Genomic DNA, 25472 nt, shown 5'->3' with positions numbered 1-25472 from the left:
AGCTTTCCTTTGCTTTAAAGCATCAGAAGGATATGACCCCAAACAGGTGGGAATGTTTCCGGAACTCGGTTCATACGGAAGCCAAGTAAAAGGGCAAAACTTATAGCCCTTTTTTCCCACTCCCCTGCCCTTTGGAATGCTCACCCCAGCAGTGGGATAATTAGCAAGAAGGGAATTAATGTTTGTATTAGGCAGGGAGGAGAGGAAGGGATTACAAGAGAGTAAGCAGGCATACAATGGGGCATATACATGGAAAGGAATGCACTGGGCAGCTGTTTGCTTAGCAGACAAACAGAAGACTTTAGTGTGAAGCTGATTAGGGTCTTGTCAATTTCAGGCAGGGGCAGCAAGTTTGCTGGAGGGTTCTAATCAACTAATTAAGGTCTCAGAGCTGAGCTTGTTAACTTGCCTTTAGCACTTTTAGGGAGAAAAGCAACTCAGGAAGGGATAGCTTGTTTAGGCAATCTGTGCTTTGTGAGGGGGCAAAAAAAGGGAAAAAAGCAGGTTAGGTACACGACAACAGGTACTAACTGACTGTAATGGTGAACAGGTGACTGAGAGAGAGAGATCCTGCGACGGTCATAAATGTGGACATTCGTCACAAAGTTACCTTTTCATCAATGTTGTAACCATGAATAGTCACTGTCCAAGGCAGTCTCTAAACGAGGACTACCTGTATTAAGCACGGGAAATAATCATTTTAAGTCTGTTTAATTAAATTGATTTAAATTACATTTAACTGCAAAAAGTGTGTGTAATTAATGCAAAACTGAAATTTGAAATAGCGTAAGGGCTTAATGACGTGGGAGTTGCCGGTCAGAAATGATTGGCTCTCCAGCGGTTCGAGCCCAGCTCCGCGGGACAGGGTGAGCTCCTGTCCCTTGTCCTAGCTCCTTGCTCACCCAGCAATTCGAAAGCTATTCCATCTGCGAGTAGATAAATGGGTACTCCCGTTTAGATGGGGGGAACCAGCGGTGCTGCGCAGGGGAGCAAAATACCAGTGCTGGCCGAACTCCGAATGCAGCCGGCATGAGCGGCGAGCGGTGAGGAAGATCTACGGAGGAGGAAAAGCCCGATGACCCCCTAGCGACCCCTGCCGGTCACATAACGTAATTAATTGTATAATTGTAATTGTATGATATGTACTTTGTGAGCCGCCCAGAGTTCCCCATTGGGGGGAGATGGGCGGACAATAAATCGAATGTAATAAATAAATAAATAAATAAATAAATAAATAAATAAATAAATAAAGCAAGCATTTTGGAGAATGCTCCCTGTAGCATTTACCACAAGGTCCAATGTGACCCCTTGATCCAGAAAAGCTGGGCACACCAGTATACAGCTACAATGTATAATTCTTTAGCCCTGGACTGTTTCTCTTTCATTCCTGAGTTTTTGATGTATCTCATTAACAGACCTAAAGCAATAATGAATGGTAGAAGTAAGAAGCAACAATGTTTTCCATGTGTGATTTATTGCTAGGAAAATCTTGTGATTTTAGTATTGTACTGAAGTTTTGGGGTAAAAAAAAATCTTTGCACATAATTGAAATGTTATGGGTCGAGGGTCTTCTCCCAGGCTTCTTAGAAGCAGTAGGATAAGGATATGAATGAGCCTGAAAATGCTCTCACGGTCATTCCTGCACATCATGAGCTGGTGGTTTCATAATAATCCACCTCCAAATCCAGTGAGCTGACAAAAGATGGAGAAATCAAATACTCTGAAGCTGAGGCAGGTTTATTTCTTAAAACAAAGAAGACTGTAATCAACCTCTATAAAAATCCGATACTGCAAGAGAGAATTTATCCCAGACAAAAGTTAATATAAGCCTCAAACAGTTTATGTAGAGCTGATTCAGGAATCAGGCCGGAATTCAAATTTCATTTGTTTAAGTGGGAACTCATTGGGTGGTCTAAGTTGGGTAATGCGACAAGTCCGCAAAAGCAGCTTATCTTATTATGATACCTGTATGTATATATATATACATACATACATACACACACACACACACATACACACATACACACATACACACATACACACATACACACATACACACATGTATATACATACACACACACACACACACTGATTTGAACATTACTAAGTATCATTATGTAATTGACGTTAAAACATTAATCTCTAATATACTCACTAATATTGGTGGCTATTGGCTATGGTATATTCTACTTGTTAGGGTAGGGGGCTACAAGCAATCAGTTTGGGTGTGGGATATTTTTGGAAAACTTTAAAGACTTACAGCTTCCCACTTGTGCCCTCTCAAATTGTTGATTACATCAAAGAGTTATTTCAAAACAACCCAAATTTCGTGAACTCTTTCTCACTCCTTTAGCCATTCTCTATGTGAACATCCTTAGCATTTCCTGTGTGAAATCTCTCTAAAGAGGTTTAGTTCCTCATTCTCTCTCTCTCTCTCTCTCAAAAAAAAAAAAGGTTTGCTCTCAGTTAGAAACTGCGCGGCCCTTCCACCTTTCCTTTATTATTTTTTCCTTGCTTAAAAAAAAGGATGGACAAAAAAGGAGGGGAAGCTGAAAGATTCCCTGAATTAGCACTTGCTCTATAAAATATCATGTGAAACCACCACGAGATTCTCATGGTGAAATTGACCATCAATGGTTTTGTTACAACTGCTGGGAGACTTTGATAATTCACAAAATAAATAAATAACCAGACAAACAAACAAATAAGTAAATCTGGGTTTCTGCTGTGAGAAAGCTGAGCAAGACATGATTTCTTTCTAAAACAATTTATATTCCCCTTTTCCACCCGGTCTCTCCAAATGGCTTACAGTTTGCACAACCAGTACAATGAAAATCAGAGAACGTACAGCACATGTAGAAGAGTCATTGAGAGTCAGGTGGCATACAGGTTTAATAAATTATTATCATTAGAACAAATATGTTAAAGACAGTAACCAATGCATTTAAAAGAAGGAAAACACAGTGGGAGAGAAAAATTCAGCACAGATCCAAGACAAAATATATTATTAGTATTTCCAAAAATGGTAAAAGTAAAGAGTAACCCTGCCTCAAGAAAGTTCTCTAGTTGGGGAAACATCCTACTTTCTTAGCTGCTGTCCCTCTGTATGGTAGAGTTTGACGTAGGACTTCAGAAACTGAATGTAATGGATAGCCACATTTGTATGGAGGCCCTGGGTATGATTCTTTATTTTTGACATCCACTTAAAAGAGCCATTGCTTTCGTAACTGCAGAGGCATGGCACTTTTTCATATCCAGAATGGAACTATCAGCAAAGCCCCCAGAAAATGCACACTAACAAACACCTACAAGGGAGGGAGGGCCTCATGTATGCTTGCTTAAGCCCTGTAGTTCCCAGCTAGCAGGGACCAGGGAACAGAACCTCCCGTCTCCTAGCTGTACTGGTAATGTCACCAAAGAACTACTTTGCACCAGTACAGCTCAGTAGTTTGCAGTGAGGAACTTCATGTTTCCAATGGGATTTTGCAGAGGGAAGGAGCTGCTCACTGGTACTTACTTGTTCAGCTTGGTACAAAAACACATTGCCTGAAGTGCCCATAGAAGGTTGAATGAAGGAAAACTAGGTGGGTGGAGGAATGGGATGGGGTGGGATATTCTGGGTGAGGACACCAAACAAGAAAATAACTTGTTGCAGGATTGCCCCTCTTCAATGTTCTAATGCTTTTCTTTGTGACTTAGGTTTGCATCATAACTGCTAAATATCTGTAAAGCAATCTTGGCTTTCATTTCAAATATCTGCAAGATGGTTACATATTTCCATGTCATGGTGAAATTTATTTATTTTACGACACTGTTTAGGGTACCATGCCAGTATTCTAATGGGGTTGCCTTTCTTACGGCAACACTGTCATTTTGAGCTCTTACTGAAAATACCTTTCTTTTCTTGCAGTATTTCAAATGTTTATAGCCTCTCTGTACGCCTTGGTATTGAGCAGGATCAGAAACCCTGGAAGAGAGTTGTCTGCCACTTTTACTCAGTAGATTTCAACTTGCTTGCAAGAGCCCATGTAAAGCTACCACTGTAAGAAGACTTTATGGGACTTAATATTTATAGGCAGAGAAGAGACAGGACACGTCCTGTTCTGTGTATAGTCTTGCAATTTATATGTTGGCAGCAGGGTAGGATGGGAGATGCTTTTGGAGGCTAGCAAGAATGCTTAAGCTTTGTAAATATGTTAAGTTCAAGCTGAAGTGAGGGAACAGGGTGGAATGTTTTCAGGCCAAATCTGACATGGGGAGAGAAAGGGGGGGCGGAGAAAAACCCAACTTGAGTGTGCTGTGAGAGCAGGCGTCTCTAAGGGCACATCCTGACCTCCAGACATTCAGTGAAGGACCCTGTGCTACAGTTAGTGAAAATGAAAAAGTTACACATGGTTGAAATCTCGGAATGATCTTACTTTCCTAATATAAAAGGCCTTCATGAGGAGCGCCGATGCTGGTGGTCTCCAAGCTTCGACAGTAACTTTCTGGCTCTAGTTCGCGATTTTTCACAAACATAAATAATCATAATCCATATAAAACTGTCATATCAGTTCAGCAGAGACGTCACCAAAGCCCTGGCCTAATTCATCAAAGATTTAATGTTCAACCACAGAAACATTCATTATTTTTTGCGGGGGGGGGGGGAATGGGGACACAGAGGCAGTTTCCCGGATTGTCCTGTCATCACCGACTTTCTCTTGGAAAGATACATCACATCAAGAGCTCCAAAATGCTCAGAAAGATGAATATTTAAAAACTCAAGAATAAACAGTTATTGCTTGTTCTTTGCTGCTTATTAATTACAGAAAGAGAAAGAGGATTTTGGTTGTTGTGGATGCAGCTGTAGATGGATTTCCATGCTTTTGGATACACTGCGTGCCAAAACTATAGTCATGGAAATCTTAATCAGGGAATTCACAATAATATGCATAAATGGCCCTGCAGAGCTGGGGACTGTTATTAAAGGAGTACTGCTATGTAGAACCAGACACTCTTCGCCACTGATGACCCCCCCGCTGCAAAAAAAGGCTTCCCTTCCTTTACCTCAGCAAGTATAGGTATACCCTGCTTTTGTGTCTGAACAGAACAAAATAGAGATGATGATCTAGGACATCAGTGTTGTCACACAGTGAAATCTAATAATCATCAATATGTTTTTGATTTTGGGCAGGCTTTACATGAATGTAACAAGGTAACCATGGAGGTGCAGAAATGTCAGTGTCATATGAAAAGGGCAGAGATCAAGCCTACTGTTGATCCCCTCTATCAGTGAATCAGATCAGTCCAGAGGTATTTATAATGGCTAGAAAAAACAAAACAAATGGTTTGGGTTCTTTAACTATTATAAAATAGGAGAGGTGTTATCTTTTTTCCTGGATTCCCCCCCCTTTTTTTTTAGTAAGATGTCTTACTCTAAAGTAGAATACTTTACTACCAATATATGAGTTTGTTATTTGACAACACTTAAGAATATAGGCTGTATACCAGAATAGGATTTTTTTTGCCAAGAGTGAACCAAGGGGATGTTTGAACAATTTTCCTTCCTTCCTTCCTTCCTTCCTTCCTTCCTTCCTTCCTTCCTTCCTTCCTTCCTTCCTTCCTTCCTTCCTTCCTTCCTTCCTTCCTTCCTTCCTTCCTTCCTTCCTTCCTTCCTTCCTTCCTTCCTTCCTTCCTTCCTGTGATTTACAAAGGTTAAAACAGAAATATAATAAATTAATAATCTGTAGGTAAAGTTTAAACTATCATGAACTGAGTGAGGCCTGATGTACAGGACAGCAAACATACATGAACTGCCTCTTCACTGTGTTGTCTAAGATGGAACCTGGGTTTAGTGTGAAGCTTTTTTAGTGATTGCTCTAAAGTTGTAGAATACTTTGCTTTCTTTGTCATGAAATACATTCTAAAATACTCTCCTTGTTATCAAAGATACACAATTTGTTAGCAAAGAAACTATTACTGGTTGGTGAATTTTTTTCTGTTCAAGTTAACTTTTGCCTGAGAAGTGTTTTATTTAAATATTGCTATATCTACGACTACTACTTCTGTATTATTTTTTGGCTTTTATTTTTATACTGTAATTTTAGTGAGACATTCTGAGTGACATTAGAAGGGTAATATCTTAACATTATGTCCCTAAAAGCTCTGTACTCAGTATTGATGAACCAGAATTTTGTACCTGTATATAATGGACTGAGAAAGATATTCTGCTGACCTGGGTCTCAAATCCATGCAGGAATTTAGGTAGGGTTTACGGGGAAAAGAGATGGAATAGTGAAGAACAGTGCCTTGGATAATACTACAGTACTTTGTCTCAGACTAGCTGCTATAGGTCTATTACTATTATTACAGCTACTTCTATTATATCCAATAAGGTTTAGTAAAAGTGTCAGGGATAAGTTGAGATGTCTTTCAGTTGTAAATTCTTAGTTACAGTAACATTTGATTATTAGGAAGCTCCTTTCACACCAAAACCAAGACTGTGTGTTTTGGTAACTCCCAAAGGTAAGTAGAGGAAGCAGGAGCCTATTCAGTTAATATTCACTGTTCTACTGAAGCAAATTAAGATGCAAGTGAAGTCTTTGTCATGGGTAACTTCCATGTTTCAAGACAAGAGAATAAGCAGTAGTTACTACATCCCTACCATAATTTTTCTTACATTCTTTTCCTTCTCCAGTGCCATGTCTTGTAATTTATTAATTTTCTTTTACAGTTTTTTGTTGGCTTTTGGGAAGCACTGAACTTTCAAAGCAGAGGAACAGGAGTCTGACCATATCTCCTCAGGCCTGGTGATGAATTCGGTGATTAAGCAGGAGCCTTCAGCCCAGAAAAATGTGGTTGGTGGAAATGCAGGAGTGCTTTACAAAGACAGTGGTTTCAGTGAAGTAAGAGACTCTAGTATCCAGGTCCCTACGTTTGCTGAGAGGAAGAATGGTAAGTTCTTTACTAAAATGCTGGAGAAAAAGGGAGAGGTTAGCCATAACTATGGCGGCCAAGTCTTTACACACAAACATGGGGAAGTATCCTGCTACTTTAGGGAATGTTGATAGTGAGATTCCTTGATAATAAAAAATAGCATGGGTAAGGATTCTGGGAAGAGGGTTGGAGCAATGAACAAAAACAACCTTGGATAATGTTGCCTTGCCTCAAATTAAGGATGATGATGATTTACTTCTGTTTCTACTTCTGTTATATTCATCTTTTTCATGGATCACTCTGCAGTGATATGTAACTTTATCCCCACCCTCAGAAGTTTACCATACCATTTCCATAAGCCTCAGTGAGCACAGTCAGTGCCACTCATTATGGAAATTGTCCTGAACAACCCATAACTTATTCTGGCTCTAATGAATGATCTACCCAGGAGTAATGGGCAAAGAGGAATGTGTTTCTACTAATTCTCCTGGACTTCTCAGTATTCAGTAATTTCAATCCATGGTGTCCTAGGATGTGCTTCACAGTGCTAGAGCTTCAATGGCATCATACTGACTATTTAGATGGATCCAGCGATCTGAAAGGAGAGGCTTTAGAATGTGGTTTGGTGCATTAACTGTTCAATCCCTTGGCCATTATGCTGTGGGATGCTATCCTTTTTGTATTCTACAGCAAACCATTGGCTGATGTTATCTGGAGACTAAATCAGAGGAGTCAGTATTCTGTCTCATTTTAACTCCTAGGGAACAACAGAAAACTTGAACCTGATGTTTGACAGCAAGAGGGGAGCGGATGTAGGAAAATAAGCTGAATTGTAATCTAGATAAGAATGACTTATTACTAGATGGGGCACCAGCCAACCCAGAGTTACATGCTGTGCCGAATGGGATTGAATTCCTCTTTAAAATTCAAGTTTGTAGCTTGCGGCTGCTCCTTGAGTTAGTGCGGTTTCTGGGTGATCAGGTGCTGGAGATGGCTTGAAGCTCTTTTTACGAGCATAAGCTTTCTGTTCCTGGAGAAGATAGCCCTTCTGGCCACGGTAATATGTACATTAATAATCTTCAGACTAGATTACTGTTTACATGGGGCTACTCATATAGAGAAGAAGCATAAATGTAGATAAATGTGTCAGTTGATCAGCATCCTGCTGCCAAGCGGCAAAGATACACGTCTGTTTCTGATAGGTTTGCATTTTGTACTTATTTGTTTCTAGGCTCAGTATCATGATGCTGGCTTTTAATCTAACTGGGTTAGGATTTCTACAAGGACCACTCACTCTGGTATATTTTTCTTAATTTTTTTCTGCTCAAAGTTGAAGGATTCACTCCCAGATTGACAAGAGAGATACTGGTCATGGAAACGTTGTGGCTCCTGTCTTTTGGGAGTTGTGTTGAGGGGCACCCAAGTGGGCCAAATATTCCTTTACTCTTTGTTGTTGGTAAAAGCTTGGCCTTTGGTAGCAGCTGTTTGTTGATTTCTCTCTTTTTGTTTTTGTCATCTTCCCTTTCTATTGATTTCACTTTATCTTTCTAGTTCCTTATTGCAGCAACTGTCTTTTTGCCATTCTTGTTTGATTATTTTAATTTGTTGGCTTAAATATCCTTAATTGATTTGGGTTATTAGCAAGTACAGTAGAGCATAATTGATTGAGAACCAGTTTGCTGTAGTGGCTAAGGTGATACACCGGAAACCAGGATACTGTGAGTTGTAGTCCTCCTTTACACATGAAAGCCAGCTGGGTGACTTTGGGCCTGTCACTCTCTCTCAGCTGAAACCACCTCACAGGGTTGTTGTGGGGAAAAATAAGAGGTGAGAGCATTAGGTATATATGCTGCCTTGAGCTGAACAAAAATAAAAGTGGGATAAAAATCTAATAAATAATCTTTTAAAAATATATAAAATAACACCTAAAGCATCAACTATTTGTTGCTAAATGTATACAGTATAATTCAGAGGCTCCCACAGGATCTTATTAAAGGTAAGAGGGAACGTTTGCTTCAACAGATGGCCTTCAGATGTACCTTCTAGGTGTGCTGGGTTACAGCTTCAATTACCCTTGGCCAGAGTTGTTCACCTGAGTTAATATCCAGTCTATTAGGTTTTTATAATCCCCTAAACATTTCAAAGATATGTTCTGGGTGTACACATATATATATTTTTAAAAATAGAGGCTTAAAGGGAATAAGGAGTTTATAGTGGTTACAGTGAGCAAGGATATAGGAAATCCAACTTTGGATATATGTCATTTCAGTTGCAATTCTAGATATACCTACTCAGTTGTAAAAGCAACTGAACTCAATGGAATGTATGTCTTGACATATATAGTTTTTGTCTTACTTTATGGAAGGACGGGCATAGTTGCTTCCTATGGGTAGTCTCATCCCATGCCAGTACCATAATGACCGATCTAGAGCTTTGCAGATTAACCCACCTAGCACAGTTTTGGTGAGACAAAAGAGCCTTCTTTTGTGAGACAAATCCCTCCCAACTACAGATGCTCTGAGCCACTTGAATGAAAGATGAGGAATTATAAATGTTCATCTGGTTTGAGTTTAGTGAAATGTGCAGAAAAGGTTACATGTTTTCAAGGACCTTATGCCTAAATACTAGATTGTAGCACAATTTATTACACAAATGAAGCTTTTTATTGCTCAGCTTTGTTGAGCTGCCAGTTGGGATAAAGAACATAATGTACCTTGTGGTCCTTATCAAAGGAATTAAGAAAGCATTTAGTTCTGCTTAAACTATGAAGTATTAAGGAAACTTGTAATTAAATCCAGAGAGCATATATTGCACTTGCTGATATCTTTGTATTATAAGGTAATCAATTAAAAAATGGCAATGCAGTTGTCCAGCACAGCAGCAATCTATAATTCTCAGCGTGCCCAGGGACCTGATCTTATTAGAATCCCACAACGCTGATTTCCTAGGTCAGCACCTTCTATTGCATGTGTGTGTCCCAGTGTAAATCTTCCTTGCAGTTGGAGTGTGCTTCTTCTTATTGTGCAGTCAGAGTGTGTTTCTTATTATCTTGTTCCAAGATAATTTTAGCCTTGGATTCCATATAACTAGGCATTAGATATATATACAGGAAGATACATTGTATTAGCTTTGGAGGACTGATCAAATAAATATTCTGAACAGAGTATTGAATTCAGGTGACAGCTAATCTCTGATGAGATGTCCCATAGCCTTGAACTCTGCAGCTGGGTCTTTAATGCCACTTAAATCAGAATGTAAGAACTAAAAGAATTCCAGGAATGTGGTGATATAAACTGTATTTTTAGAGCTGTGAATGACTTGTGAGAGCGAATCAGCACGGTGACTAAAGATAGCACAAGTCAGTTTTTCCATGATTTATCATAAGAACTTTCACCCTAAGTAAAAGTCATTTAATGTTGCGATAGCAGCATATACAGGCTGGCAAGATTTCAAATCAAGTAATTCATGGCATGTTTTTTCCACGGGACAATGTTTCTACAACATTCAAGAATTCCAAAATTCATTTAACCTGCATGGAAGCATAACAAAGCACAAATAAATTGTTTGTGTGGCCACTAGGTAATTATTATCTCCATATAAGAGCTCTACAGAATATATCACCTTTAAGATTCCAATACAATCAGTTAAATATGGTCTTGCATCCTGTCAGCCCAATCTGATCCCAAAGTCTAATTCTAACTATGTTGTTCAGAGCGCAGGTAGCATCTTGCCTGTGAAGCATCTTCTCAGAGTGGTTTTTAAAAAATTCATGTCTCTCATGAACTTACTTTGTTAAATCCTGTATTTTCATTTGCTTTGTAGCATGCAACAGAAATTTTGCATCCAACTCTGAAAGGTTATTTTGACCAATTTGCAGAGACTGAATTTTAAAATAGGATCAAGATACTGAATATTTCTAATTAATACTGTCCTTGGTAGTGTAATTTACTATTTGAGGAAAATTGGTCTTCAGAAAGAACAGTCGTTCTGTATCACATTTTCCAAGCACAACTGTGTTCCACACCAATTCAGCACTAATTTACATTTTTTAAAAACAGATTTCATATGTGCATAAGATTCTGCCAGATATATCTTTGCCATGTCAATAATTCCAATATACTGTATGTAGTTTATGAATGTTTATGTAGATCAAAAATTTATAATCTGCAATTCAGAGCCATTGGTACCCCACAACACCTCCAAAAGTTCCTGTCAAATTATAAGTTTTAATCTGATGGAAAGTTATTAAATAAAAACTTCATTTAATTTTATTTTACTTCAGTATAAATTTAAACCTGGAAAAGCAGAGGTCAGTTTTATTAGCCAAGGCTTCCAAGCAGCACACTTACATGTAATTTTATCTACAAATGTTACAAATCTACAAATGTTTTCCAGTTTGTACAACAGGGTATTTTGTTTTATCAGCCTTATTCAAACATAATGTTAAATGATGGGTTAACAGCAAATAAATGAGTCTTGGGTTTAGCAGTAATGTATCTCCTAAAACATGATTATGAATGTTTATTTTCATTTTAACTAACCACAGCCTAACTAAAAATGCTATTACCAAAATGGGACAAACTGTGGTGTATTGAAATAAAGTCAACTTCAAGCTGTGATTGATGAAACCGGCTTCTTTTAAAAAGTCGTACGTTAACTACAGTTTAGGGATTGGCTATAATGCTAATCTGTGGTTGAATAAAAATGGAAGTGAAATCTCATGATAAAGAGAATATAGAAAAGGGGAATGTATAAGCCCAAGACTTATGTAGGTAATTTAAACCATAATTTTCATTACATCTGAACTCAATTTTGTTATTTGTATGGGCCAATACATAAACATGTCAGGTGTTTCCTGCTGACTTTTACAATGGCTCAATCCAGTCATCTGGTTAAATCCTCCTGTACATAAACAGTCAGAGGAGGACAGCAAAAGAACTGATCTGTTTCTTCTTATATGATATTCTTTAACATCTACCTCATAAACTGGAGTCAACTGCTGATCTCTGTTCCATGGCTTCAGGAACACTACCAGAGAACGATTCCTTTATAGCTCATCCATGCTAGGAGCTGTGAAGGGCTATAATAGTTATGTAGTTGTGACAGCCATGAAATCCTGAGACTTAGGATTGTCTCCAGTTACAACAACTTTTTTTTTCCTCTTAAAATACTTTATAGGAGTATGACAAATGAAGCCGCTCTCCATGTACTGAACCGTCTTGTTCATGTTGTAGTGCTAGCTAACTGTGCTTTTAAGCTGCCAAGGCAGCTTTTAGAAGGAGTTGTGGTTACTAATAAGGATGCTAATAAAGCAAGAACAATCATAACAGCACAAAAGACAAATCCCTTCCTGCTGGATGCGCACATCCTGTAAACATGATTGTCATCACACAGCAGTGGCCAGAATTCCTGAAGGTGTTTTCAAGTGAAATGCAGCATTATTGCTGAGGTTATTGTGGGCTGGAGAGTAATACCCATCTGTTTGCAATTGAAGACCAGTTTGCAAGAACACACAAGCAAGCTGTTAGATCTGTTGATCGTTATGGAAATAACTCCATTCTCTTTATACCACTAGGCCAAGCGCTTAATTTGTAAAATTAAACATACATTGAAATCATGTTCTCTGACCTAAAAGATTTTTTTTTTTTGCTCTGATTCTAACTTTGTGCATGGTTTCAACGATGAAGCAAAGGCATTTTGTACATGCATAGATTCTTTAGCGTTCGCAAGTTCCCAGGCTGAACCTAGACCCTTAAAGGAAAGAGTTTTATGCATAAATGGATGTGCAAGTGTGTGATGATAAAACATAGGTCAAGTAGAGCCTATACTCCCATTGGGTAGTGCATGTTTACTGCCTCAGGTAACCACCCAGAGTTGCTATGTGTGAGATGGACAGCTATATAAATGTGACATATAAATAAAAATAAACAAAATGTGTGGGTGATATGGAAATGCATCATTTATACTGTAGATATTTAATGTATTATTGTATTCTTATTAGCTGTTAATGAGAGAGATGCTTTTCAGGGTCAGATACCAAAATTACTTCACTGTTCTAGGGTATTATGCAGCACAGAAGATGTCCTTTGGCTCTCCACCTCAGGCAGCAAAACAACATTGTTTTTCAGGTTCACTCTTTCATAAGCAGTCTCAAGCGCGCACAATCCATGGTGCCTTCAGTTAAAATATGGGAAAGATTCTGCCTTTGACGCTGTTACTGGTCAGAATGGGCAATACAAGGCTATATGGACCAATAGACTGACCTGGTATAAAATGGCTTCCTCTGATCTTTTGCTTGTCCTCACTTTTCATTCCCTGAGTTTATATTATAGGTGTATTGATTGCCACAGGTGTAATCTGGGCTCCTATATTGTTGACTCGATGTCTATTTTCGGGGCTCTTTATCTGATAGAAATCTTAAATTGGCCCATTCTTACCATTGCATTCATTATACAATCTCTCCATACTTGCCCACCTTCATTGATGCTTTGCCTTGTACAGAGAGAAGCCAAGGCATGAGAAATGCACAAAACATCTTTTTTGTCACTGCCTGTTGAATTTAAGCATACAACAACTTTGCTCTTTATTTGCCTGCTGTTCCATTTTGTCCCAGCAGACCCTGACATGAGACTTTGCTCCTGATCAGAGAGTTTAGCGTTGCTCCTAAAAATGGGTTACATTCTTTTCGCAGTCTTAACAATTGCAAATCTCGCAAGCTGGGCCAAAATTAGAGTTATATCAAATGTCAAAATACAATTAGTCTGGCAAGCCTCTGGCACAGCATTAAAAATAGATTATATAATTACATTAAAAGAATTAATAAAACAAGACTTGTGTGTTGGATTGCCTTGATGGGGAAAGCCTAATGTGGTGATTTCATGCAGTATTGATAAAAATCAATAAAGAGATATTTTGGGGAGAAAAGATCACACAGTTCTCTTCCTTAAGCTATTTTGTACAAAAAAGCTACAAAATAATATTTAACTTGCATAACTCTTGTCCCATTCAATAAAAGTTATTTTGCATTGTTAAGGTTTTGCTTCAATTAAACTAGAGTGAGGTTATAGAACAGTTGGATTTTTGGGCTCACCCTTTCAGTTAAGCAGATAACTCACCTTCAAAGGTATGAACAATGTTGTCCAATCTATTTTGCTATAAATTTTCAACAGTGCAGTTGGGACCAATTGATTTAAGGAGCCCAAACGTAAATCACCAGCTAAAAGTTTATGAGGGTGAAGGGTGAAATTGTCAGTTTTTTGCACTACTGTGAATGTTTCCAAAAGTTTCCTGTGTTAGCAAATTAGATACTCTGGTATTACCAAATTTCTATTTTAAGTGCTGGTACCTGACAGATGCAGAAGCAGCAGTCAGACAGAGCAAAAATATTAAATTAGTTTCTCATAAAGTGTATCCAGTTTCTGCAATTAAAATGCATTGTGAAAATTGATTCATCATGCATTTTGCTTCCGAAATTACCAGTTTCAGAACAGAGTCTGAATGGCCTAATAGAATGCAAAGACTAGATTCCTATCACATAGACCTAGCCAGATATGTGTGGATAAATTCTCTCTCTCATCAGTATTCAAACTTTATCCATTGTTTTTAGTCCTTTCAAATGACAAAATCTAGTGATTCCTTAGTACTTGGCTTCCTTTATTTAGAAATTATTTAGTACTTGGCTTCCTTTATTTATTTATTTAGTCCTTTATTCATCCATTGTTTTTAATCCCTCCTAGTGGTTCCCTAGTATTTGGCTTCCTCTGGCATCTCTTTAGAATTTTGCTATCAAAATAGAAAGCGCCAGCCAGGTGCTAGGATGTATAACGTATAGTGGCACATACAGTTCTGCTATGGACAGCTCCCCTATAGCAAAGCGAGCTGATCAGATGTCCTTCTGGTTTTTTGACAAAGTTCTGAAAGCTTAGAAAAGCTTGAATGTCCAGGACTAGCATACTTAAGAGCACAATTCTACACACACCAGGAGTAAATCCTGTTGACTTACCTCTGAGTGGACTGTGTAGTGAGACACTGCCTTCTTCCTTACGATTTGTCTTGTCTTTTGGAATAAATGGTAGTTCTTTGAGTTTGTTGAGAAAGCAACATCTTTGGACAGTAGAGTAAGACTGTCAGTTACTGTTCCAAATGAGACTTCCTTGGCTCTCTTTAGTACAGTTTTAGGGTTAGGGTTTTAGAAGATATACTTCTGAGGGTTTCTTAATCTGTCTGGTATGGATCAGTTAAAGAAATTTCATACCTTAATCAGCAGGCATAATTATTGCAGGCCACTTTGCTGTTTTATTTTATTTGATTGTCTGTTACCCTTTGTTGTTATTGTTAACTGCTTGAGCAAATTAACTAAAACACAAATGGTTTAAATAGATGTAAGAAGAGGAAAGGAGAAATGAAAGTTAGAAATGAAAGTGGGGAGGCTAGATAGTGGACTCCATATGGAACAGGCAGGGAAGTCGTGGGGTAATGAGAGAGATGGGTTGACATTGGAATTTGTCTAAATGCCTTGATTTCGTACATGCATCTTTCAAGCAGAATTGGAAATCACCCTGGGATAACACAATATGGCCCAATAACCTCAGTGAACATGTGTGGAAACTTTTTATTTTGTGTCTTAAGAATGAAAGTAGAGTTCTATAGAGATTTGAATTCTCAAATATAAAGACATATGTTTGTTGAAAGCTGTACAATAGGTCTGTGGCTATGGTGAATTTGCACACATAGGCCTTAATTAGCATTTGTTACTTGAAACAAAAGTGAGTTTATTGGTGCTTTCTTTCAATTCTTCCTTATACATCTTTTTTGGCTATGATCGTGGACACAAGCAATGATGAGGATGCGTGAGTTTTTAATTCTGTAGGAAATCAACCTTCTGCCGAGTAATCTAGCTCCAATCCACTGGAGTAAGAGATGGGTACAAAGTTATCTGATTTTAGCAGAACAAAACAAATATTCTGGCCCTGTCATCTTCTGACCATATATAGCCTTAACTAGCCTTTTGGAAGATATGGCTGATATCTGTGATCAGTACAAGGCAATTAGTTATGAAATATCTGTGCCGCCAAAGGGCGGTTTATAAGGTCATTCCTTAACCATGCTTCTATGTGCGTACTGCAGCTCACGAGGGCCCTGATAGTGACTTGACACTGGATGCTGGCTCATAATAACTGAGCAGTGCTTAGAAACAAATGGATTTGGAGAAAAGCGGCCAAATAAAGCGTCACTCAGATCTGAGACTGTTGGAAAAAGCACAGTGAGGATCTGCTCAAAATGAAACTGCTGCAGCCAAAATGCCTGTCCTTTCCATTTTAAAGTGATTGATTACATTCTTAATATGGCACCAGAACCTTTTAAAAGGTAAAATTCATATAAAGGTGAATTGAATGAATTGAACTGAATAAAAAGTGAAAGCAAAGCTTCTGCTTTCATTGATTACTAAAAATCAGTAAGAGGTAGGTTCTTTCTGATAAATGGGAATGGTAATCAAAGAAGTGTAAACTAATAGACAGCAGTTACTGGAGTGGGAGGATGTAGATTGGCTGCAGGCTAGACTGGGAAGTTGAAAAAATGTCTTGGAAGTTGAAAAAATGTCTTGGAAGAAGGCAGTGACAATCCACTGACATTCTGTTGCCAGAAAAGTGCATGGAGACGTCCATGTAGTCATTAAGAGCTGAGCTAAAATCCAAGGAAACTTAACCTTGAAGTGGAACCAGGAGGGCACACGTGATACAGTAACACTCTGGATCAGAAAAGAAGGTCTTTTCAGGCTGAATGTGCCATTCAGCAATTCCTGTTACTTTTATATGCCGTGCTCAGAAATTAGAAAGTGTTAGATCAAAAATCATCTGGGAAGCAGTTCCTTTTTTTTTTTTTTAATTAAACAGTTATGCTCTGAAATCCCTTCGATAGGGTAACTGTAGCCTCATGGGCCTTGCCTACACCAGTCTGTGGATAATTCAAAATTGTTTGTGTGGATTTGGAGTGCATCCCAGGAAAGAAGCCAACAGCAAATATCCAGCATTAGGGACATGTCCACTCTATAAGCCTATACTCTGACAGATTGTCCTGCAGGCTAGAACGCCAGAAAGGGGGTGGTGTGGATAGTTTACAAGTTGTTTGCCAGAAAATGACCCATGAGAGTAAATCATTTTCAAATGGTTTGGTGAAGTTTGCAGACAGAGTATTCAATTTAGGGGGCAGCAGGGAAGGTCCCATTCAGCCTGCCCCATAGCTGATGTTTTGGGATGATAGCTTCCAGTATTGCAAGCCAGCATGCTTTTGGAAGATGGCAAGTTGGCAACAGTTGTTTCAAGTCCCTATCCATCATTCTGTTTAGACTTCTACATATCATAAAGTGTTGATTGTTAATCTGATCTGTTTACATACAAACACAATAAAAATGAAGCTTGGGGAGAATTTGAGGCAGATATCAAATACAAAAAATATGTGTATATTCTTTTCAATTTTGAAGAGTAGAAGTATGGTTCAAAGGCAGCTTTTCTGCTTCAGGATGCAAAGATGGGTGATGTTCTAAATAATTTCCTACTCCTTAACTTTCCAAGTGTTCTGATTTTAATAAATTAATGTAATGAAGTGTGTGTAGTGACCTGATTAACAAGTGAAAGGTATCAGAAAAGCAAAGGTTCATTATGTTCCAAGTGCTTTCTTCTGCATAATTTTTCTTCCTATTTTTAGACTTCAGTATTCCCATCTGAAATAAATGTAAATTCCTAGTCCAACAGCCATGAAAATAAAATACAAAGGTTTCTATGCAGAAAGGACTTAAGGCAGACAAATTGTGATATCACAGATTGCTTTGGGAGTATATTTGCAAGATCTCCCAGAACAGACTTCATGGGGTGGGGTGGGGTGGGAAAGAATAGTGACACTGAGTGGAGTCCACTAATACAATTTGTAGGCAAAGGAAAGAGGAAGCTATTTGAAAAAATGCTACTGAATATTTTCAAGGAATTTATGCTAACTGTACATCCAGGAAAATAATGAATGAAAACAGATCCAGGTTTTTTATTTATTTTTATTTTTTAAAATATCTGATGGTCTGGAATACTCTCTTAGGCCTTTCTGCACTGCAGCCTTCACCTTCTCGTCTCCCATGAGCAGACCGGCTGGAAATGAAACCAGCTTAAGAAATTCCTCTCCTCTTTCAACCCCTTTTTCCAGTTTGGCCATGGAGATGGCCTGAAGCTCTGTCCAGACTGCAGTTAACACGGGCCCCAACAGATGAAGTCCCTTGGTCCTTTTCCTCTCATCCATGCCAAGAAAACTTTCCCTTCTCCGGATGTGTCTTTTGAAGACTGGCGAAACAAAGCAACAACCACAGTTTTACAGTTCTTTCTACCACTTGGGATAGAGTCTTTTTTATTGTGGTGGCTATCACGGGTTCTTTTTAAACCATACCCGATTTGATTGACTCAGACTCAAAAGATCCACCAAAAGCCTTGGACCCTAGACACTTGGATTTTTATATCTCTCTATAAGGGTTGGGGAGATGTTTTATTTTGAAAAAAACTATCCAAGATACAAAGTGAAATATACAAACATACAGTATATGTGCAAGTTTTTTCGATGCCCATTATCTTATCCTACACTCTATTTCTATTACTAATGACACCATACAATTTTCTCTATATTTTACTACTATTATTATACTACATTCTATATTATTACTTCTGCTTCTGTGCTATATTATACTATTACTGGTATACTATTACTATTATAATACTACTATTACTAGTATACAACAGTGTTTTACTCTTACAGGCCCTGGTCTGTATTTAAATCCTCTCTCTCTCTCTGGGATTTCTTCTTTTTCTTTATAAATAGGAAGCACATAAAACACTTGCACCTTCCCAACGTTGGGCTTGGCTTGGCTCGACCTGGCTGTGCCTCTTCTTTTTCCTCTGGACCCTCCAGTCCCTGTGAAGAAAAACACCTTCTTTTATTTGGCTGCTTTCTCTGTTTGTTGCTGCTGCAAAACACACACAGCTCCTCCCCCACCCCTGTTTCAAGGTTGCAGCTTTATTGGCAACTCTGCTGGGCTGATGCTGGGGAGGAGGCTCAGATAGGAGGGGAGGGAGGCAGCCCAGATGCCTGCAATTGTTCCTCCACAGCTTGCTCTTCCACAGCAGCGTACAAATACGTTTCATAAATGAACCAATGTAACATGCAACTGATATTAATGTCCCCAATCCATCAGCACTTGTGGAACAGCAGAAGAATATCACTACAGTCAATCCGTACACTCCCAGGCATCCATCTACACAGGCATTCAATAGAAGAGAATATGTGTAGCTCAGGGTTGAACTGTGGAGTCCTTGGGGTTCTCTGAGGTTGGTTGTTTTCTTGCAGATGTTTCATTACCCGGCTAGATAACATCTTCAGTGCTTCTAGCACTGAAGATGTAACCTAGCTGGGTTACAAAACGTTTGCAAGAAAACAACCTCAGAGAACCCCAAGGACTCCACACAGGCATTCAAATTGCTGCTTATTCTGCAAGAGAAGGTACAAAACATCACACCTCCTGTCTCCTTGTGCAGGATAGCTGCAGGGAGCACTCAGTACCTGAATTTACCTAGAAAGGGGAAGCTTCAAGTTGCCAAGCAGTGAAAAGCTGGGAGCAGAATGTAGAGAGTGGCTAATGCATAGAAATTGCAGTAACTGCAACTGTGCCCCACTTCATCCAAGCAGATAAGGATGGCAGAGCAGAAGTCACATGTTCTGCCAGTATGTAAAACTGTGTTCTATCAGCAATCCATGGCTTCCACCAACACTGTAGCCTTCTAGCCAATAGAGAGTAGCACCATAACTGAATTGTGCTAAGAATCACATTAGAGTTCAGCATAATGCGTACTTCCAGTCCGTTTCATTCTTGTCAGGCGTCTTTGTAGATCACAGTGGCCTAGGATCTTTGCTGCGTGCATCAGGACTCAATTTGCCAAAATTGAATTAGATATTTTTCAGAGTATACTTTCAAAACTCTGAGGTTAGCAATAAAATTACAAGAGCTGGCGAGCAAATCTTTGGATGATATCTACAACACTATTCCTTTAAAGCAAGTGCTTCTGTTTAAAATAGCATGTTTTCTCTGAAAATGAAAGGGAGAGTGAGGAGCTTTTGGCTATGAATATTGCCCAAGTTCTTCTGTTGGTTTCTTCTTGCACCTGGTGTTTACTTGATGAACATTTACAGATATCGGTGAGCCTTTTTGTACTTTATTGGTGTTTACTTGCTTTTTGGGTAATGGGATATCTATTTGTGGACTACAGCAGGCTATACATTCAACAGCCTTTGATACCCCAAAATTGTCTCCAAGATGTTCAGGCTGCCAGATATCCATTCTGAGACAGCTGGGGCAGCAGAACTGTTGTCTTCATCACCTGTTATCTGATGTATTACATAATAGATATATTAGATATATTTATATATTTATTTCACATATATTAGATATGTGCAATAAATATATGAACAAGTGTCATCAAAAATATTCTGTACCCATTTAAGCATTATTCTGTGTTTGTTCATGCACACACATGCAGATACATGTGTATGTGTGTATTGATAAGCAGGTATCAAATAAGGTATTGTTTAGCTATTGTGAGGTAGCATTCATTTGCTTAACCATGTTTGAATTTATTGTGCCATAAAGGCTAAGAAGGATTTTCCCTCAGAGCCAATATGTTTGGCTTTGCATTTGGAGAGACAGCAAAGAGAAGATTGACAATCCTTCATCTATTATAGAAAAATGTCTTTATCCAGGTTTAATATATGTTTAGTCATTGTGTTTCAGTTATTTAGTCTAAAGTTGCATGGAATTTAGCTATCAATGCAAAGTCACATCTATGATTTACATTTCCATTGATTTGTAGCAGCCACAATAGTCTGAATAATATTATCATGTCCATATGTTCACTATATACTTAGTGCACACTGTAGAATGCCTGATGTTTTGTAGGAAACAGTAAGACTCTTTTAATTGATATTCAGATTGGGTGAGTCCTCGCATGAGCAAAGTGGCTCAGCAATATATCATCCTCGGCATATAAATAGTCCATATGATATGTGTGTTGGAAATCTCCTAAATAATTGGCTATGCCAGTGTAATGGACAAATGAAAAAGACTGCTTGAAAAGCTTCTGATAGTTATTTTACAGTGTTGCTTGGAATACTCAGTGGTAGGCCTTGAATTGGGGTCACTGTCCTCTATCTTCTTTCTGTGTGGGAATAATGTTTTCTTTTCTCCCTTGCCTCACCATTTGATCCTTACAACAACCCTGTATGAGAGGTTATTCTGAGAGACACAGCAATGACAGGCCTAAAATAACACAAGGAGCTTAACAATTAAATGGGAATTTGAACCTTGCTGTTCTCCATTTTATTTCAACACATCTACACAGTAAAAATCTGTGTCTTCTTACTGAACATATAGAAGTTGTGGTTCTGATGGAAGTTAAGCCATTTAGCGTTTTTAACATTCTAACTGTGTGTCCTAGCAGATATTATTCATAGGAAGACTGGCCTCTGTAATTCAAGTTCTGCAAAATTCATTATTCAACCAATTTTGCTTAAAAAATGGAGTGTCAGTTCTCAAGAGAGGGGAACTTGGACATGAAATAAATTCTTCTGGTGGATGATTTTTTCAGAGTCATCTGAATTATTTATATATATTTTCTCAGATGGCGTTATGTTATCTACTTAGACACATGCATTTTAAGGGAATATTTCCCACAAACATGGTCAGTGTCAGTGTGTGTCTATTGCAGATTATCATGCAGCATGTTAAAAGAAACAAACCATGGTAATTCATAATAGGTTTTTATTAGAATGTGATGTTCCTCCTCCTTAAGAGGGCCCAGTATAATGCCCAAAGCAATAATAGATAGCATCACAGGTGAACAGATGTGATTCTAATTGCTATCTAAAATTTGATGGAGTTGTGGCCATCTACAGTTCTTCCAGGACTGAATTCCATAGTGGAGGCATCACTACTAAGACAGTATTTTTGGATCACTTCATAAGGTGGGACCAAACACAGGATCCTGGCCAGACTCAGTATGTGGATCAGTTGGTATTTGGGGAGTCATTGTTTTAAGTTCTTGATCTCTAATTCATTTAGTGCTTCAAATGCTAGTATCAAGATCTTGAAGTGGATCTGGCTACTCACAGGTGGTCACTGGAGGATCAGTTCCATATTTTCTCATTTAGCTGTTCTGTGTAACACTTTGACTTTCTGTACCAGCTGCAGCTTCTGAACTAGCTCTAAAGACAGTCCTATATAGAGCATATTATAATAAAATAATTGTGAGGTTATTAGAACATGGACATTGGATAACTATAGCCAGGCTATTCCAGTCCAGGAAAAATGATAACCATACAAAGCTGAGAAAAGGCTCTCCTCATTACTGAAGCCATATGTGTCTTGGGTAATATCTTTGAACCAAGGAAGACGTCAGACCACACATATATTATTTCAGTGTAATAAAAAAGATATAAAATCTCACCTAGAACAGACCACCTTCCTAATTTTTGAAACCGAGAATCTATCCTAGTCTACTCGGGGGTTTTCTGAGGATTCAGAGTTGATGGAGAAATAAATCTTCTTATCTGCCACTACCCAGGTTCATCATCATATACATTGTATATAAAATTATGCAGTTTTTTCTTAATCTTGTTACATTTATTCTCAGGTTTGCATTGGAAGTTTTGTTATTTTGGGGGGTGTCTCCCCTCCCCCAAGGGTAACAAAAGATTTTATCCTGGAAGTGTCCACAGCCCTTAAATCTTATATCAGATCTCCAACTTAGAAAAATGTTGTATGTTGGGACAGGTGGCTCCATAGTGATCCTCTAGATCTGTGCTAGTGCTAAAACTGGAATAGTTCAGCTCCTTCCCATTGAAACAAGGGGGGGAGGGCAGAATGTATAAAACATGTATGTATCTGGAGAGGAGAAAAAAATGAATAATGTTGCTTCAACATCCTTTTTGTTCTACCAGTGTAAGCAGTATAAGCAAGCTAGGAGAGTTGGATCCTTCAGTATCAGATGTCCCCACCACAGAAGGCATTTAATGGTTTTATTGCTGCAGTCAGGAGCAATAAATAGAAATTATTGAGAAATTAAATCATTCAGAATTTTCAGCCAAAAATATTGATAATATGTCTATCAAATATAAAGGAGAAATCCAGAAAGATTGAAACACACATGCTGTTAAGTCTTCCTGGCCATTTTGCAGGACAGAAATCATTCAAAACATCTAGTATACATAATCTACCTAAAATAGACTATAGAGGTGGCTGGGATAAGACAGTATAACTTAAAACATCATAACAAAAAGACTGTCAAACCCTCCCTATGCTGTTTAATAACCAGATTAGTTCTGTTTGATGGTGATTTAGAAAATATCTGTAGCATTTATTTTTCCCTTAGATTTTATGAAGAATTGTCTGACTTCTTTTTCTAAGAAATTATATTTAGTAAAAAATAAAGATAATGCTGTTTGTTGGCAATTCTTCTTTCTAGTTCTCAGAACTCTAGTACTGACAAAGCCAATTTTATAAAAATGGGTCATCAATTTTTAGTACTGCAAAGGATTTGTATATTTGACATGGTAAACTGAAATTGCTGGTTATTATTAAGATTATTAGAATGATTCCAGGAGTTACTCAAAAGCAGCAGGCTAGTTTTCTACTGTTCATACCTCTACTCAGCCTTCAGTAATACTCATGAGCTGAGAAGGAAAGAGGATAATTACAAGGGACTTCTAGAACAGATCTGTTCAAAACTCTTCCATCCTTCATTTTGTGTTTCACAATAGGTGAGAAATAAACAGTTACTTGTTTCTTCCTGGGGAGGTGAAACAAAAGAAAAGGAGTCACATTTCCACTGAACAATCAATTTCTAATTACAGATGCCCATCAATTAATATTTTCAGAATCTGACTTCACTGACAGGAACTCATTCATTCTTGGCCCAAGGAGGGAGGAAATAGATACAGAAAAAAATATTTCTTCAGGGTCTTCTACTGATTTCCTTCCTCTGGGTACAGCTTTTAGCAGGAGGTGCAGGAGACAGGACTATAGCCTTGCATAGTTGTTGTTCTAGCGCCTTCCATTGGCCATAAACCCATTCCAACTTAAAGGAAAAATGACCCAGATGCACTGTCCTGCAAACATCAGATAAAGCAATAACAGAGAAAAAGGTCATAATAACACCAGCAATGTCATGAATAGCAGCCATAAGTAGCGGCCAGAGACTTGATCCAGTCTAGGAAGAAAGCGATGAAGAGATACAAATGCTGCTGGCTATGAATCCTTTTGTAGTATGTTCCAAGCAGCTGTCAACTGCTCAACTTTTGAATAACTGGGACCTCCCAAAGGAAAATAAAAACTTCAGAGTGGCCAGTTGCAAGAAAACAGTGGCTCTTTGAAGATGCACTGCTGAGAGAAACATGAACTAATGAAGAAGATAATCAGGTTTTTTCTCCACAGAGTAATGTCCTATAGAAAGAATAGATATAAACAGTGGTTCCTTTGGGGTTGATGAGCTGAGCTAAGTAGAGTCCAGCTTCTTAGTTTAAACAAGTGAAGAAGAACTGCTCATACAAAGATAATTAGGTATATGGTATAACACATCAAATGTTTAAGCACATTAACAAAAGAATAAATTCCTACAATGTGTTAGGCACAATGAATGTTCTTTACTAATGTTGATAGTATTCTTCTTGGTTTTCCTGATATGGGTCATACGTAAAAGTACCCAGATAAGTTAATAGGATCAAGATGCATGTGCTCTGTTTCCCATCAGAAGAAAGTACAGGGAAGTAACTTTCCTCCTGTAGCCATCTGTGATCTCCTAAAAGCCTCCATGGATAATCAGGGAATCCCACTGAACTGTATGGAGTACAGTATAGAGGGCTGTAGGGATAGGACAGAGGGGAAAGGGACACAGTTTAATCTTAGGGGATAAGTTTAGTTTTGAGCAATTCCCTCTTCATTAGACATCCTGACATTCTCAGAAGGTTCCCCAGTGTAGAGAGTAAGGAAGATGACCTGGATGGAGATATGCAGATTCCATTGCCTAGGCAAAAGGAGCTGAAGCTTTTTTTAAGACCAGAACATCCAGATAATGTTCAGAAATGGCTCAGACACCTCCCTACTTCACTGAACTATTAGATGGAGGAGGGGGCACAACACAATCAGACTTATAAGATTCTATTATTATAGCCAACCTAAATAAAAGTAGTTTCAGCCAACCTGTGGAGTTGATTTCATGATCTGGTCTACCTAGTGGGGCTGACACCCAGAAACCCCTTCTGGGTTCAAGCAGCTAAGGAAAACGACATTAGAAGATTCCCCCCTTTATTTCACAGTTTACGTTATTTTGGGGCACTGGGGGGTTTCTTCATCATACACTCTGCATTTTGGTGCCCAGGAGTATAGTCTTGCCAACCCCTAGTCTTTATCCATTTTTCTCAAGCTGAGATCCTCCAAACAGGCTAAATCACAACTCACAGAATCCTTATCCAGCAAAGCT

General features: G+C 38.4%; 1 protein-coding gene across 3 annotated transcripts in view; it reads left to right on the top strand.

Annotated features, from left to right (window-relative positions):
* The first annotated feature begins 6776 nt into the window (after positions 1 to 6776).
* MYOCD (myocardin) overlaps positions 6777 to 25472 on the top strand; it is a 181468-nt gene continuing 162772 nt past the window's right edge. For all 3 annotated transcript variants that reach the window (XM_088133441.1, XM_088133439.1, XM_088133442.1), the window contains exon 1: positions 6777 to 6933. In XM_088133441.1, coding sequence (XP_087989567.1) covers positions 6792 to 6933 — 142 coding nt within the window. In that variant the 5' untranslated portion in view covers positions 6777 to 6791. The remainder of the gene's footprint in view (positions 6934 to 25472) is intronic.

This window comes from Python bivittatus, unplaced genomic scaffold, assembly GCF_059951505.1.
Source record: "Python bivittatus isolate LINGU-HERP-01145 unplaced genomic scaffold, Pbiv_v1 ctg000080_np1212, whole genome shotgun sequence".
Lineage (NCBI taxonomy): Eukaryota > Metazoa > Chordata > Lepidosauria > Squamata > Pythonidae > Python > Python bivittatus.
Note: the sequence above shows the minus strand (reverse complement) of the source record. Positions and strands in the feature narration are given on the sequence as shown.